We start from the raw sequence: 18,857 nt of genomic DNA on the forward strand, positions 1-18,857 counted from the left end.
TGTTGTTACATGCTTAAGAGTAAGCTCAGCGCACAGCTTGGTCATATTACAACCGGAGGGCCGTACTGACAATGTGGTATACAAAGAGATCCTTAACAAATAATTATTGGTATATTTTCCCTCAGTTTAAAAAGGTTTAATTTTCTTTTTAATAAAATTTTAAGGCAGTACTGCCCAAGCACGGGTATTTTGCTAGTATATATATATATATATATATATATATATATATATATATATATATATATATATATATATATATATAATCACATTCAGGGGCAACTGCACGAATAGACAACTTGGCGACATCCTTTACCAGTTAGGTTCGAAGAGATTTTTTTTAATGATATTTAAATGACAGCGTAAGGCGCTGCAAAATCCACAGAATCATCTGCTTTACGAGAGTCCCAATACATTAAAAAGAGTAAAGATATTCCTTAAACCTTACTCGCAGGTCTCCTTTTGTATTCTAAATAACGTTAACATATGATTACAATCAATAAAATTTATATAAAGGATTAGCAATTTTGGTTGCAGAAGATAATATTAGAAGATAGTTTGTTCCATTTGCAAAATAAAGTTCGTTCGTCAATTATATGAATTTATTTTCAACATTTTAAATCACATTTTCATTCAAATATAATTAAAAAATCTCTTTCAATCTATTACCTAACTGGTAAAGGATGTCACTGAGTTGTATGTCACCAAGTTGTTCCTTTGCCGAGTTGTCTTTTCGCCGGGTTGTCTTTTGTTGAGTTGTCTTTTCACCGGGTTGTTTTTCGCCGAGTTGTGTTTTCGCCAAGTTGACTGTCCCCTAGTTGCCACCGAACCAGTATGTATGTATGTGTGTGTGTATATGTGTGTGTGTGTGTGTGTGTGTATGTATATATATATATGTATGTATATATATATATATATATATATATATATACTCACCTAAAGGATTATTAGGAACACCATACTAATACGGTGCTTGACCCCCTTTCGCCTTCAGAACTGCCTTAATTCTACGTGGCATTGATTCAACAAGGTGCTGAAAGCATTCTTTAGAAATGTTGGCCCATATTGATAGAATAACATCTTGCAGTTGATGGAGATTTGTGAGATGCACATCCAGGGCACGAAGCTCCCGTTCCACCACATCCCAAAGATGCTCTATTGGGTTGAGATCTGGTGACTGTGGGGGCCATTTTAGTACAGTGAACTCATTGTCATGTTCAAGAAACCAGTTTGAAATGATTCGAGCTTTGTGACATGGTGCATTATCCTGCTGGAAGTAGCCATCAGAGGATGGGTACATGGTGGTCATGAAGGGATGGACATGGTCAGAAACAATGCTCAGGTAGCCCGTGGCATTTAAACGATGCCCAATTGGCACTAAGGGGCCTTAAGTGTGCCAAGAAAACATCCCCCACACTATTACACCACCACCACCAGTCTGCACAGTGGTAACAAGGCATGATGGATCCATGTTCTCATTCTGTTTACGCCAAATTCTGACTCTACCATTTGAATGTCTCAACAGAAATTGAGACTCATCAGACCAGGCAACATTTTTCCAGTCTTCAACTGTCCAAATTTGGTGAGCTTGTGCAAATTGTAGCCTCTTTTTTCCTATTTGTAGTGGAGATGAGTGGTACCCGGTGGGGTCTTCTGCTGTTGTAGCCCATCCGCCTCAAGGTTGTGCGTGTTGTGGCTTCACAAATGCTTTGCTGCATACCTTGGTTGTAACGAGTGGTTATTTCAGTCAAAGTTGCTCTTCTATCAGCTTGAATCAGTCGGCCCATTCTCCTCTGACCTTAAGCATCAACAAGGCATTTTCGCCCACAGGACTGCCGCATACTGGATGTTTTTCCCTTTTCACACCATTCTTTGTTAACCCTAGAAATTGTTGTGCGTGAAAATCCCAGTAACTGAGCAGATTGTGAAATACTCAGACCGGGCCGTCTGGCATCAACAACGGTTCCACGCCCAAAATTGCTTAAATCACCTTTCTTTCCCATTCTGACATTCAGTTTGGAGTTCAGGAGATTGTCTTGACCAGGACCACACGCCTAAATGCATTGAAGCCACTGCCATGTGATTGGTTGATTAAATAATTCCATTAATGAGAAATTGAACAGGTGTTCCTAATAATCCTTTAGGTGAATATATATATATATAATATATTTAAATATCCATTTTAATCAATTTGGTCTATTTTGTTAAGTACATTGCATAAAATCCAAATGAAAATCCATTTTAGTTCCAGATTGCATGGACAGGACAAACACTGAGGGGGATGAATAGGCAAGACACTGTAACTTGTTTAACAGCTGTTCTCACAGCTTACACAGGGCCACAGAAAGGATTGCAAAAAATGTGTTTTCATCACAACTGTATGTAAAAATAGTATATTGGTGGCCAGTTATAAGCCTGTCCTGGGTTTGATGTTAAACTGCATAAATCTTGGGTGTTGTTGGCAGGTAAAAACTTTACGCAGTTCCGAAACGGCAAAAAGCACTTCTTTCTGCTCTCTGCAGGCACTATGGCCATGTGGCACAATTCTCTGAGGGTAATCTGGCTCACAGGATCCTCATTGTTGAGTACCTGAGCGGCTGATCCAGGCCAAGTAACGCCCATATAACACCTGGCTGTGGCAGATCGATGGTTATTACCGCATGTCTGTTGCAGAGGGGTTGCTATCCAGGATCCTAAGCTGTTTTGTCATGAGTTGGATGTGGCAAAACACTGTACCAGTGCATACTTCCCAACCTGACCTGACCAGTTATAAGTCTGGTCCATGTGTGTGTGTGCATGATGTTGTTTTTTTTTTTAATGTTATAATTTTTGTTTTTTTTGAGTAGGAAGATATCTCTTGCACATATTGTTAATTTTCATGCTATCAACTTTAATCAATGAGGGCATTCATGTTGAGTGCACTGATGCCTGTGATATGCTAAGATACACTTTTGCTTAAGTTAAGATACATAGTAAATCTATTATGTATTTAGGGATATCGTGCTGTGATTTTTTTTTTTTTTAAATCAGTCCAACAGTAAGTTGTGACTGTAACCTCACTGACTGTAGCTAGCAGGTTTTTAGATATTTGTGGCCTCTTTGAAAAATGTATTTTGGTATAGCTCGTTACAGTACCTGTAGAGGGAATGTGATGCTTCAAGACAAATAATTTTGCTTAAACATTTCATGCCAACCATGTTGATTAGTACTATGTCTTATTCCATTATTTTTACACCCCCGCATTATTTCCTCAGACATTCAGTGAGCACACGTTTTCCTAGGTAGAGCTGTTGATGTAGTCATTGCTATATGCCCTGATTGCTTTTTTATGCAAATGTTTTGTAATTTTGCCTTGCAATACAGCTGGTCAGTAAAATTTCCCAATGTAAGCTTAAATTAATTACATAATCAATAATCCTTCTCCTGCTGCTGTATTGATGCCCTTTTACAAGGTCACGAAGGTACTTGGGTAACATGCTTAACAAGGTTACAATTACAATAGACAAATTTTGCTCTTAACCTAGCCAGCCTATTGTTTACTAAACAGCAATTTCTTCTTTATGTGTTTATAAGATGCTGTAGTAAACATGAGCTATCTCACCATCCAAGGTCAGGAAAGTGGTGTCTATTTGAAATATAGGACAAAATAAAAAGGTTTAAATTCAATAAAGCAGTTTTTCTTGGCTTTTTTGAAATTTCACAGTTCTATTTTCTTAGTTAATTACCCCACTTTCTTTAATGTAAAAAATAATATTCCCCCCCCCTCTGTCAATGCTGAAGTCTTGTTAGCTGCTCTCTGTGTACAGGAAGTTCTCATAACAAAAATTTTGAGCTGGGAATCAATTAAAAAAATAAAGTAACTAATTGCATCATTGTATAATTGCATCTAACATTAACATATGTAATCATAAAATAAGTACTTAAATCATGAAGTAAATACACACTGAATCATGGAAACAGTGTGGAATCAACACAAATGAATTTTAAAAATTTAATGGCATAGCTTAAACTTAAAAAATGAATTGAAACCTAAACTTTTATGAAAATGCAAGTTGAGCAAGTACAACCTGAATTTGAATGCCTTCCAAGAAGGCAATTAGAAAATGAGGCCAATGTATTATAAGCACCTACAAAAATAACAAGAAAAATCTTATGCTATTTCTGTAATTGGCTAGGCATATAAAACACAAACGTTCAACGCACTTCTAAAGACTGAATAATCATCTCCTAAATAGGCATACATTAAAACTTGTGTTAACACTCTCCATGGTATTGAAGTGGCCAAGAAATTGAAAGGTTAATGTTGTTCAGTCACTCAGTTAGTACCAACCCCATTCCAATTTGATTTTCACACCACAGCTTGAGATGTGTTATAATATTTAAGCGAGCTAATGCAAATATGTCAAAAAATGTGAAAATCTCTTCCAAGTAATATGCAAAGTTAATAAATGCTTAATCAAATTAATTTAGAACTATTATTAAAGTGGGTAGGTAGTTCCATACAGTATTTTGGGAGGTGCATGTAAACAGGCAGCAATATACAATATATTCTTATTTTAGCACATTTGCTGAAATATAACTATTTTCTTCTGTATAAAATTTTCTTTGAGGATGTGATATTTAATAAATGTACCATTTGGAGGGTGGTAGAGTAGCACTGTTTATATTGACAGATGCTGCATCTTCAGTTTGAATCTTATGCCTGGCTGATATCAGTGCAGAATTTATAATGTAAGGATATGTTTTCTCTCATCTCAAAAATATGCATGTTAGATTAATTTGCAGTTCAACATTTGCAGACTGAGAGTGCGAGTGGGTTCAGTGATGAACTGGATTACCATCCGTGTTTGGTTTCTGCCTTGTGCTGCCTAGATATGCAATTTCTGAGTTGGGCTTGAGAATATTGAGTTATGTTATCTGGAGAATACGTGATGGAGCACTTTTGCACTAAGAAAACTAATATAAGACAAAATATTTTATTAATTTAAGATGTATTTTAAAATTCATTGAATGATTTACATTTTGTAACATTTAAAAATCTGAATATTTAGTTGAAATTACTTCTTTGTTACTTAATTGTTAATATTATTCAATTATATGTCTGTTGTAGGACTTTTATCTCAGGATCTCAAGTTTATTGAGGCCTGTTTACGTTGTTTACGAACAGTCTTCATTAGTCCAATCACTCCAGTCCAACTACTATACACGGTGAGTCTCATTTATGCATAATTTTCATAAGAACGGAGTAACAAATGAGAATTACATTTGAAATGAATCCTTTTTTTTTCCTTTGTCTTTTTTAAAAAAACTTTTTACTAGAATAATTACTTTTGTTGAGATTATTTGTCATAAAATTAATCTAAGCATGGAGCTTTTTTGTTTATTTTTTTTATTCATGATACGAGGTCCATTATGAATAGGATGAGACTGATATTAAGGAGTATATTATTGCAAAAAAAATATTATGTGTAAACTCTGTCACTTTCAAAATTGCTTTCTTCAGAAACAACATGCTCCAAAGGTGGTTCTAGAACATAGCAGTCACTTTAGTGGTTGTTAGAAAATAAAAATTAAGAACCATTAGGAGTCTGGTTTTTAGTCTATTTTAAAAAAATTGAACATGTAACCACCAATTCTAATTAAGATGGGGAAGCTGTTATACCATGATAGTTATGAAGGGTCATATTTGCTTACCTGTAGCAAGGTCAACAAATGACTTACGGATGCTGTAAACAAAGATAGTCAAAGCCAGATCTCTTAGGACTTTTTATTATAGTTGATCAAAGGTAACAGAGAGCTTATTCAGCTGCTGTTCCATTTTTTAGATATTTTGTGATACCTCATCAGACCCATATTATGTGGTTTTTGGCTGCAGTAAACTAGGAATTTTAAAACTTGATGAACTGTATTCACCTTTCTTACAATGTAAGACTTCACTTTGGTTTGTGCACCTTCAATTTAATAATAATTGTTAAAAAGAAAATAAATTGAAAAAGGTCCAAAAGGCAGGAGGACCAAAAAAGTAAAAATGCAAAAAATGCATACAAGCAATAAAGTCAAAGTCCTACTGTTATTGAAATCAAAGTGGAAGCTAATAATTTTATCTCTGTGTGCTCAGTAATTTTTGCACCTAGTCTGCAATGCTGATGAACAAATAAGGTATATTTATTAAAAACAATAAAATACAGATAGTAAAGGTACATTTTATGATTTTTAAAGTCACAGTTGGAAAATGCAATGCCTGGTTGCAATCTGATGACTCCAACTCTGCAGATAAACAATTTCAACAGCACATCATGTCAACAGACTTTTTCGAAGGGTAGCCAAAATAGAGCCCTTTGTAACACAAGCAAGAAATGAAGTAAGAAGTCTTAGGCTTAAATTTTCTTTTCCCTACAGTGCTTGCATAAGTAGCCACTTGTGCAGTTATACTGTAGTTGCTGGGTGCAGCTAGTGGTTGTTTTCTTCAGTGGCTGTTGCTGTAGACACTATCATATTTTAGGGACAAAAAAGTTTTTAAACTTTGTGTGAAATTTGCCCCTAACAATTTTACTTTGGATACCTGTGTTCATGTTGAAGAACTTATTTTAAAATAAAGAGACGGTGTAGTCAGTCTTGTCTGGACTTTCTGTAGCACTGCTATGTATTTTTGTAATGTGAAGAGGAAAGCTGCACACTCATTTACAATATTTGCCTTGAACTCTTGCTTCTTTTAGTTTGATCACAAGCCTTATATCAGGTATCTTATGAAAAGCTTTCTGTAACTTAAGATAGTAATAAATGCAGTAGTAATGATGTAATATTAATAAATCAATATCATATACACCTTTCTGATCTTAAGCTTTTGGTACTTTCTCAAAGAAATAGGTGATTATATCTCCATTCTCTTAATCCATTTTCACCATTCACTAATATACTTGATCCTGCCATATGATGCCTGACCGTTTCCTTAATATATGCTTTTGTTTATTTCTCCATGATGCACATTTAAGTTACTAGTCTTTGGTTACTTGGACCCAACTGATCACCGTTGTATGTGATAGGATAGCAATCGCTTAGCATAGAATCTGTAAGAATTTCTCTTTTTTTTTTATATATATATTTGTCAAGAGTTTGTATATGTACTTAATCCTCTTAAGCACTCTATGATAAATATTAACTATGATTTGTTTGATTTTAATGTTTTTAATTTAATTCTCTCTCTGTGTCTGTAATTTCCGAGTTACTGAGTATACTGACTTAATAGTCCTTTTCACTGCTGGCCAGTTACCACCTCCTTCAAACTTCCGAAAAATGCAAGTTTAGCATATTAAATGTTCTGTTGTACTATTGCACCATTTTAGCTCACCCTTACCATTCCTAATGCAGTAGAATGTCAATTATCTGAACCAACACCGTCATCAAAATCTATAATCTATACTAATAAAAGGCAAAGCCCTCACTGACTAACTGACTGACTCACTCATCACTAATTCTCCAACTTCCCGTGTAGGTAGAAGGCTGAAATTTGCCAGGCTCATTCCTTACAGCTTACTTACAAAAGTTGGGCAGGTTTCATTTCGAAATTCTACGCGTAATGGTCATAACTGGAACCTATTTTTCTCCATATACTGTAATGGACGTTAACTCGACGGCCGTGGAGGGGTGGAACTGCGTGTGACATCATCACGCCTCCCACGTAATCACGTGAACTGACTGTGACCGCAGTACGTAGAAAAGAAGGAAGAGCTCCCAAAGATTGCTTTTCTCCTGGACAACTGTACGTTGCATTCTCAAGAGTGAGCTTGCGCAGCTTCGTCATATTATAACCGGAGTGCAGCCATAAACTTATAAGTGCCGGGTCTTAGCTAACATTGAATAAAGCCGTGGACATCGCAGCATCACACAAGAGAGCAGCTCACGTGAACTGCCTGAACACAGTACGAGTGATCACTTCCATGCATCAAACCTGTTCAAAAAACGCATTACACAATTGTCAAGGTGATGGCTTTATATGTCGTTAGTTTATAAAACAGCGGAGAAGCTGTGTAAAGGCTGTTTCAGAAAAAACCAGCGGAGCGCCTTATATGAGCAGGCAGTCAGCTAAAGAAGGGAATCAATAAATATCTATATAATCGTAATAAACAAGCAAAAAATAACGTACAAGCCGCGGATTAAAAGGAAAATGGGTACCTGAACAGTCAAGTAAGTCTCAAATAGCTACACAATAACTATAAGAATCGTAATAAATGAACAATAAAACAGTACAGAACCGTGAAGCAAGGAGAAACGATGGCCTTATATGGCGTTCGTTTATAAAGCAGCGGAGAAGCTGTGTGAAGGTAGCTACACAAAAAAACAGCAGAGCGCCAAACTCTGAATGTATTCCTGGCATCACCGTTATACCCTCTGATCTCCCATTTCAGTTGAAATGCCTCAAATTTCCAGTAAGGCTCTGCTTCGCGATGACAATTAATAAGTCTCAGGGACACGCCCTACAAAAGGTTGCCATTGATTTGAGGCAACAATGCTTTCCTCCTGGACAAAACTATACATTGCATTCTCAAAAGTAATATATATACAGTATGTACACACACACACCCTGTGCTACATACTGTCAAATAAGCGAACTACACACCGTGGCGAACATGAGAGGCTTTGCCTCTAGCGCTGACGTCCGAAGTTCGATTCCCGAGAGGGGGTGCAGTTCGTGAGTATTCCTGATGAGACCAGAATTAGGGCGAAACACATGCCGTGTACTGTTTGCATTATTTGACAGTAAAACTATTTCAATATATTCAAAATATATATATATATATATATATATATCTCTGCGCTTCCCGATTCATTTTACCCTCGCACCCCCTTGGTTTGAGAAGAAGTAAAAAATATTAGGTTAACGCAGAAAAACAGATCACCAATTGAAGCTTTATGAATAATGGATACTTTATTCGCCATCAATAATCGTTTTGGTAAAGCCATACTCAGTGTAATCCTTCTTCCATGTTACAATTTTTCCGCGACTAGCCATGATTAAATGAACAGTAAAAAAGTAAGAGCAAAGCGACGGTGACTTATTCAGGCATGCAGGCGACAGCTCAATAGCTCGAATTTGGATATAAGTAGGTTCTATTTAGTCACCAGAAATATCTTTAGTAGGAATGGAAGTTGAATTTAGTCTTTAAATTTCTATAGTGAAGAAAAAAGTATGCAGTGATAACTAAATTTAACTTAACATTCCTAATAAACATATTTCTGTCGACCAAATAAAAATTACTTATATTTAAAATTTAAATAGAACTTGAACAGATACGATAGTTCATAATACCCACGCAGCACTAAGTGCATGTAAGAGCAGGAGTCATCCGTTTTAACAAGCAGCGTATTACACTGATACGAAATAGCCTGTCCATTTAATTATTTAGGAATGGATAAATAAATTAAGATTTTGTACAAATAATGTTTTTAATTTTTCTTCCTCGATGGATTCTGGCACCCCCAGCAGCAGCTGCTCGCACCCCAAAGTAGATATAGATAGATAGATAGATATATACTTATAGATATATAGAGATATATAGATAGACAGATAGATAGATATGTGTGTGTATATATGTAGATATGTATGTGTATATATATATATATATATATATATATATATATATATATATATATATATATATATATATATATATATATATACACTAGTAAAATACCAAGCCAAGAGCTTGAGAAGTAGTGTGTTAAAGAAGTAATGAAAAAGAAAAGGAAACATTGTAATAATAACGTAACATGATTGTCATTGTCATGAGTGTACATATATATACACACACATAAACATTATATATACATATACACGCATATATACAGTATATATACATATACATCCACATATATATATATATATATATATATATATATATATATATATATATATATATATATATATATATCTATATATATATATATATATCTATATATATCTATATATATCTATACTAATAAAAGGCAAAGCCCTCACTCACTGACTCACTCACTGACTCATCACTAATTCTCCAACTTCCCGTGTAGGTAGAAGGCTGAAATTTGGCAGGCTTATTCCTTACAGCTTACTTACAAAAGTTGGGCAGGTTTCATTTCGAAATTCTACGCATAAGCGTCATAACTGGAAGCTATTTTTTCCCATATAATGTAATGGAGTCTTGAGTTGGAGATGGCGCGGGGCGGAGTTTCGATGACATCATCACGCCTCCCACGTAAGTACGTAGAGAACAAGGAAGAACTCCAGCGATGAGCACAAAACGCCATTTCACAATTGAGAAGGCAGAAAAACATTATGAAGCAAATGATGCATATGCGGAAACAAAGCACGGCGTGAACCGTAAGTTTATATTAAATTAAGTTCATAGACAGGCTGCCACTAGCGCTTGTAATTTAGTGCCTGCCCATATAAGGCCGCCCATCAGCGCAATCCAATACAAACACTGCCGCTAAATATTCACGTGTGAAGGACTGTGCTTATTCAGAGGAAGATGAGATGGTCAGGGTGGTGTTTGGCACAAACTCATTGAAACTGCGAGAGAAACTTAAGTGCCGGGTCTTAGCTGACATTACACGAGATGGCACCAGTACAGCTGGGAACCTTCGATGCAAGAACACCAAGCTGCTCACGGAACTGACGCAGTGCACAGACAAAAGCAACAGTTCCAAAGAGTGCTGAACAAAACCGAATTACACAATTGAGAAGGCAGCAAAAAATATGAAGCGCCTTATACATACAATCATATTCATAAGTGCAGCTACTGCGGAAACAAAGCACACGGTGGAAAAAGTGAATGTCCCGCTAAAGGAAGACAGCGTAAAAAAACCCGTGCATGCAGTTTGTCACATCACAGATAAAAAGGAAGACGAGCTGTTTATTGATGCAGTAAGGAACTAATCGATGAATGAAACCTCTTATCTTTACAACGATTGACAAACACGGAATGTAACTTGAACACATCCTACAAATACGAGCCTGATTGAAAGAAATAATGATAATCAAATCCTTGATGACAGCAACATTCAATAACACTCACAAAACAATTACTGTATATTGACAATCATGTTACGCTATTTTTAAAATGTTCCCTTTTCTTTTCATAACTTCTACTTCTCCACTCATGTATACACGGGTATATATATATAAATGTATATATATACCCCAATCTACAATACATACTTTAGCATAGACAAGCCACACGCTGTGGCGCAATTGTAGAGTCTTCGCCTCTAATGCCGACATTCGAGGTTCGATTCCCGAGAGGGGGTGTACTGAGTATGTACGCGCTACCCGATTCATTTTACCTTCGATCTCCTTGGTTTGGGACGTATGAAAAATATTAGGTTAACGAGAATCATGTTACGCTATTTTTAAAATTTTCCCTTTCTTAGCACAAGCACAGTTGAGAAGCTTCGATGCATGTACTCCATAACGCGTTAAAAATATTTAATTTAATCACACTTTCAATTCCAAGCAAACGGAACTTTTGTCAATGCATGATTTCCTGGTACATCCATTACACTGATGCACACATCACAGCTACAAAAATGTTAGAGTCGGAATAAAGCGTTCCTACGACTGATCATTTTGACTACCCGAGCGAAGCCTTGATAAAAGCATGGTTTTGTGCACACTGAAAAGCAAGCAAAATTAGATGCATTACAGAAACGGACTTTGTGGCTCTTACTGGGGATCATTGGACTTCCGTGACCGTTAGTAATTCTAATTACATCTAATTACAAAATGTTCAATGATCACACTGTTTTAGCCTAATGTACAAAATAATTTTGGCTAATGTTACTCAGAGTTTAAAGAGTAAGCTGGTCAAATTACCTTTTATGTTTCTGACTTATTTTTTAAGAAGAAAACTGCACTTTATGGTGAAATTTTGGTTATTATTATTTAAAGACAATACTATTCTGAAAATGTACTTAAAGTACTTAAACTACCACTTTATTTTTAAGTCTGCCCAATTTTAACCAGGGATGATATTTTTGTTTCTGTTTTGAATTCAAATGCAGTTTTAAAGCTTTTTTTTCAGAAATTAAAACAGCTTCAGTTTACAATATTCATGTCCATGTCTATTATTTGATTCTGTCGCCCACTAAAACCGCTTTTAAAAAAAAAAAAAAAAAAAACATTTGCGATTTGGGGCAAATTCGTGTGCGATTACATACGATTAATCAAGATTAATTCTTACACAGCCTCTAATTAATTGGATTAATTTTTTAATCGAGTCCCACCCTAATATATATATATGTAGATATATATATGTAGATTTGTATATATATGTGTATATACAGTATATATGTAGATATGTATATGTTGTATATACAGTATATATATATGTGTGTGTATATATATGTATATGTATATATATGTATGTGTGTATATGTATATATATGTTTATATATGCTGTGTGTGTGTGTGTGTGTATATATGTATATATATATATATATATATATATATATATATATATGCCAGCAACACTCATGACAATTACAAAACAATTACATTGTCAATCATGTTACGTTATTATTAAAATGTTTCCTTTTCTTTTTCATTACTTCTTTAACACACTAATTCTCCGCTGCAAAGTGCAGGTATTTTGCTATGTATGTATATGGTGTGAAAAACTATTTGCCCCCTTCCTGATTTCTTATTCTTTTGCATGTTTGTCACACAAAATGTTTCTGATCATCAAACACATTTAACCATTAGTCAAATATAACACAAGTAAACACAAAATGCAGTTTTTAGATGATGGTTTTTATTATTTAGGGAGAAAAAAAATCCAAACCTACATGGCCCTGTGTTTCACATACAGTTCAGTGAAGTCACCCCAGAAATTTATTTTGGATGCAATTTTGGAATTATGAAATATGAAACTCAGTAAAAGGATTTTTAGGGTGGGCAGAGTGTGCAAAAGTTATTTGCAGCGAAAAAATGCTCATTATCGGTTAGTTATTCTGCAGCCTGGCCCTTCAGTGCTACTTGATCTTCCATAGCCCTATGCACTCTCATCTGCCTTAAGCACTGCCTGTCCGCACAATTTCTGCCCTGCACCTCTTACTTCGTGTCAGCAGTAGCCCCATCTGTGCTTACTTTCCTCAGCTGTGTTAGCTGATCCAGTCCAGGGTCTGTCCCAGTGCTCACCATAGCCATGTATCCAGAGAAGAAGTATCTCTAAAATGTGTGCACGTGCTCTCTGTCTGCTCTTCTTCTTGTTCTTTTGTCTGCTCCCGTTAGGGGTTGCCACAGCGGATCATCTTCTTCCATATTGTCCTGTCTTCTGCATCTTGCTCTGTTACACCCACCACCTGCATGTCCTCTTTCACCACATCCATAAACCTTCTCTTAGGCCTTCCTCATTTCCTCTTTCCTGGCAGCTCTATCATTAACATTCTTTTCCCAATATACCTACCATCTCTCCTCTGCACATGTCCAAACCAACTCAGTCTCACCTCTCTGACTTTTTCTCCCAACGTGAGCCGACCCTCTAATGTACTCGTTTCTAATCCTGTCCATCCTCATCACACACAATGCAGATCTTAACATCTTTAACTCTGCCACCTCCAGCTCTGTCTCCTGCTTTCTGGTCAGTGCCACCGTCTCCAACCCATATAACAAAGCTGGTCTTACTACTGTCCTGTAGACCTTCCCTTTCACTCTTGCTGATACAAGTCTGTCACAAATCACTCCTGACACTTTTCTCCACCCATTTCACCATGACTGCACTCTCTTTTTCACCTCTCTTCCACAATCCCCGTTGCTCTGAATTGTTAATCCCAAGTATTTAAACTCATCCACCTTCGTCATCTCTACTCTTTGCATCCTCACCATTCCACTGACCTTCTCATTTATACACCTGTATTCTGTCTTGTTCCTACTGATCTTCATTCCTCTCCTCTCCATAGCAAATTTTCAACTCTCCAGTCCCCTCAATCTGCTCCCTACCCTCGTTACGGATCACAATGTTATCAGTAAACATCATAGTCCACGGGTCTCCTGTCTAATCTTGTCTGTCAACCTGTCCATCAGCATTGCAAATAAGAAAGAGCACAGAGCCAATCCCTGATGTAATTACACCTCCATGTTGAATGCATCCGTCACGCCTACTGCAGTTCTCACCACTGTCACATTCCCCTCATATATATCCTGTACAACTCTTAATACTTCTCTGCCACTCCCGACTTCCTCATATAATACCACAACTCCTCTGTAGGCACCTTGTCATATGCTTTCTCCAGGTCCACAAAGACACAATGCAACTCCTTCTAGGCTTCTCTGTACTTCTCCATCAACACCATCAGAGCAAACATTGCATCTTTGGTGCTCTTTCCTGGCATGAAGCCATACGGCTGCTCACTAATCATCACCTCACTTTATAACCTAGCTTCCGCTACTCTTTCCCATAACTTCCTGCTGTGGCTCACCAATTTTATCCCCCTGTAGTTACTACAGCTCTGCACGTCCCCCTTATTCTTAAAAATCGGTATCAGTACACTTCTTCTCCACTCCTCAGGCATCCTTTCACTTTCCAAGATTCCATTAAACAAACTGATTAAAAATTCCACTGCCATTTCTCCTAAACACCTCCATGCTTCCACAGGTATATTATCTGGACCAACGGCCTTGCCATTCTTCCATCCTCTTTGCTAATCCATTGCACGTCCTGATTCACTATCTCCACATCATCCAAACTTCTCTGTCTCTCATTCTGTTCATTCATCAGCCTCTCAAAGTACTCTTTCCATCTCGTCAACACACTCTCGATTGTGAGTATGTTTCCATCTTTATCCTTTCACCCTAACGTGCTGGACATCTTTCCCAGCCAAGTACAGGTCCTTTTCTCCCTCCTTAGTGTCCAGCGTCTCATACAACTCATCATACTTCTTTTCTTTAGTCTTCGCCGCCTCTCTCTTCAACTTGTGCTTTATCTCCTTGTACTCTTGTCTACTTTCTGCATCTCTCTGACTTTTCCACTTCTTCTTTGCTGTCCTCTTCCTCTGTATACTCTCCTGTATTTCCCCATTCCACCACCAGGTTTCCTTTTCCTCCTTCCTCTGTCCAGATGTCAAGCCAAGCACCCTTCTTGCTGTTACTTACTACTTGTGCTGAAGTTGCCCAGCTGTCTGGTAACTCTTCACTGCCACCCAGTGCCTGTCGTACTTCCTCCCTAAACTCAACCTTGAAGTCTTCCTTTTTCAACTTCCACCATTTGATCCTTGGCTTTGTCCACACTCTCTTCCTCTTCTCGATCTCCAACATCATCCTACTGACCACCTTCCTAGGCCAATGAACCACAATTTTCCCTGCCACCGCTTTGCAGTCTTTAATCTCCTTCAGATTGACTCTTCTGCATAGGATATAATCTACCTGTTGGCATCTTCCTGCACTCTTGTACATCACCCTGTGTTCCTGCCTCTTCTTAAAATGCGTATTCACCACAGTCATGCCCATCCTTTTTGCAGAATCCACTATCCTCTGACCTTCTTCATTCCTCTCCTTGACACCATACCTACCCATCACCTCCTCATCACCTCCTCATCACCTCTGTTCCCTTCACCAACATGTCCATTGAAATCCGCTTCAATCACCACTTTTTGTCCCTTGGACACACTGTCCATCACCTCATCCAACTCACTCCAGAAATCTTCCTTCTCATCCAACAACCAACTTACGGGGCATATGCAGTAACAACATTCGTCATCACATCTTCAATTTCCAGCTTCATAATCATTACTCTGTCTGACACTCTTTTCACCTCCAAAACACTCTTGACATACTTCTCATTTAGAATAATCCCTACCCATTTCTTCTCCCATCCACACCATGATAGAACAATTTGAATCCACCTCTGATCCACCTGGCCTTACTCCCCTTCCATTTGGTCTCCTGTACGCACAATATATCAACCCTTCTTCTCTCTATTGTATCAGCTAACTCTCTTCCCTTACCAGTCATACTGCCAACATTCAAAGTTCCTACCCTCAGTTCCTCTGTCTTTACCTTCCTCCTTTCCTCCTGCCTCCAGACACGTCTACTCCCTCTTCTTCTACTTCTTTGGCCAACAGTAGCCCAATTTCTGCCAGCACCCTGTTAGCTAACAGTACTGGTGTCAGTCGTTCTTAATCCGGGCCTCGACAGATCTGGTATGGAAATTTGTATTGTTGTCCTCATATTGATCTGGCAAAATTTTACACTGGATCCTCTTCCTGACGTAACCCTCACTGTTTATCTGGGCTTGGGACTGGCACGAAGAAACAGACTGATTTGTGCATCCCCTGTGGCTGGGTTGCTCTCTATCTGCTCTATCAAATTTAATTTCCCTGTGATTTTGCATTTTAAAAAATGAACTCTCCCTGTATTCATTACACTCACACCTGTGTGCAGTTTGTTTTTTTTTTTTTTTAAAGTGTGGTTTATGGTTGAAGGCATGTAAAATAATTATAAGTTCAAAACAAATATAATATAGGCTGGCCTATAATCCACTTCAACATGTCAGGCCTTTTGTCTGTTATGGTTTTTATTTAAAACCAGATACAGTCACCAAGAATATTTTTCTCTTTGACATAATTATCTGTCTTACCTCTTCAGTTTTACCCACTATATCTTTCCTAAGTTTTGTGTATCCCAATAGGTTATGCAGTGGTGCTTCAAAGTTAGTGAACCCTTCAGAATTTCCCGTATTCCTGCATAAATGTGACCTAAAACTTTATCAGATTTTCACACAAGTCCCAAGAGTACAACCTCAATTCCAAAAAAGTTCAGACATAGAAAAACAGAATGCAATGATTTGCAAATCTATTAAACCTGCATTTTATTCTCAATAGATCATAGAACAACAACATTTATTTATATAGCACATTTTCATACAAACAGTAGCTCAAAGTGCTTTACATATTAAAGAATAGAAAAATGAAAGACACAATTATAAAACAAAATAAATCAACATTAACATCGAATAAGAGTAAGGTTCAATGGCCAGGGGACAGAAAAACAAAAACTCCAGACGGCTGGAGAAAAAATAAAATCTGTAGGGATTCCAGACCATGAGACCGCCCAGTCCCCTGTGGGCATTCTACCTAACATAAATGAAACAGTCCTCTTTGGATTTAGGATTCTCACGGAAGGGCTTGATGATGATGATGGTCACGTAGACTTCTGCCTTTTAATCCGTCCATCATTGTTGGAGCATCATGAAGCTTTGAGTAGGTGGTGGTGGCAGGCCACCACCACAAAGAAACCGGAAAAAGAAACAGAAAAGAGAGTAGGGGTCAGTAACGATTTTAGAGCCACCATGAATAGTTAAATTAAGATTAAAATGAAGTTATAAAAAGGCCATGTTAAAGTAATGTGTTTTCAGCAGTGTTTTAAAGTGCTCTACTGTATCAGCCTGGCGAATTCCTATTGGCAGGCTATTCCAGATTTTAGGTGCATAACAGCAGAAGGCCGCCTCACCACTTCTTTTAAGTTTTGTTCTTGGAATTCTAAGGAGACACTCATTTGAGGATCTGAGGTTACGATTTGGAATATAAGGTGTCAGACATTCCGATATATAAGATGGGGCGAGATTATTTAAGGCTTTATAAACCATAAGCAGAATTTTAAAGTCAATTCTGAATGACACAGGTAACCAGTGTAGTGACATCAAAACTGGAAAATTTGTGTTCAGATTTTCTTTTCCTAGTTAGGATTCTAGCAGCTGCATTCTGCACTAGTTTCAAACGATTTATATCTTTTTTGGGTAGTCCTGAGAGGAGTGCATTACAGTAATCTAGTCGACTGAAAACAAACGCGTGAACTAATTTCTCAGCATCTTTCAGTGATATAAGAGGTCTAACTTTACTTATGTTTCTTAAGTGAAAAATGCTGTCCTAATGATCTGATTAATATGTGATTTAAAATTCAGATTACAGTCAACAATCACCCCTAAGCTTTTTACCTCCGTCTTGACTTTTAATCCTAATGTATCCAGTTTATTTCTAATAGCCTCATTGTATCCATTATTGCTGATCACTAAAATTTCAGTTTTCTTTATTTAACTTGAGAAAATTACTATTCATCCATTCTGAGATACTAGTCAGACATTGTGTTAGTGAATCAATAGAATCAGGGTCATCAGGTGCTATTGATAAGTACAGCTGTGTGTCATCAGCATAGCTGTGGTAGCTCACGTTGTGCCCTGAGATAATCTGACCTAACGGAAGCATGTAGATTGAGAATAACAGCGGACCCAGGATAGAGCCTTGTGGAACACCATATTGGATATCATGTGTCTTGAGTTGTAATTCCCACAACTAACAAAAATTTTCTCCCTGTCAGGTAGGATTCAAACCAATTTAAGACACTGCCAGAGAGGCCCACCCATTGACTAAGGCGATTTCTAAGAATGTTGTGATCAATGGTGTCAAATGCAGCACTCAGATCTAAGAGGATGAGAACAGATAAATGGCCTCTGTCTGCATTTACCCGCAAGTCATTTACTACTTTAACGAGTGCAGTTTCTGTGCTGTGATTTGTTCTAAAACCTGACTGAAATTTATCAAGAATAGCATGTTTATTTAGGTGGTCATTTAACTGCATAATGACTGCCTTCTCAGAACTTTACTTAAGAAGGCAGGTTAGAGATGGGTCTAAAATTTTCAAGAGCTGAGGGTCAAGATTATGTTTCTTAAGTAGGGGTTTAACTACAGCAGTCTTAAGACAGTCTGGGAAGACCCCAGTATCTAGTGACGAATTTACTATGTCAGAACATTATCAATTAGCACGCCTGATACTTCTTTGAAAAACCTTGTTGGTATCGGGTCAAGGACAGGTGGAGGGTTTTAATTGAGAG

General features: G+C 37.3%; 1 protein-coding gene across 8 annotated transcripts in view; it reads left to right on the forward strand.

Annotated features, from left to right (window-relative positions):
• armc8 (armadillo repeat containing 8) overlaps positions 1-18,857 on the forward strand; it is a 276,158-nt gene that overhangs the window by 82,952 nt on the left and 174,349 nt on the right. For all 8 annotated transcript variants that reach the window (XM_039756304.1, XM_039756308.1, XM_039756310.1 and 5 more), the window contains exon 5: positions 5,108-5,205. In XM_039756304.1, the coding sequence (XP_039612238.1) occupies positions 5,108-5,205 (98 nt within the window). The remainder of the gene's footprint in view (positions 1-5,107; positions 5,206-18,857) is intronic.

The sequence above is a fragment of the Polypterus senegalus genome, chromosome 6 (genome assembly GCF_016835505.1).
Source record: "Polypterus senegalus isolate Bchr_013 chromosome 6, ASM1683550v1, whole genome shotgun sequence".
Taxonomy (NCBI): Eukaryota; Metazoa; Chordata; class Cladistia; order Polypteriformes; family Polypteridae; genus Polypterus; species Polypterus senegalus.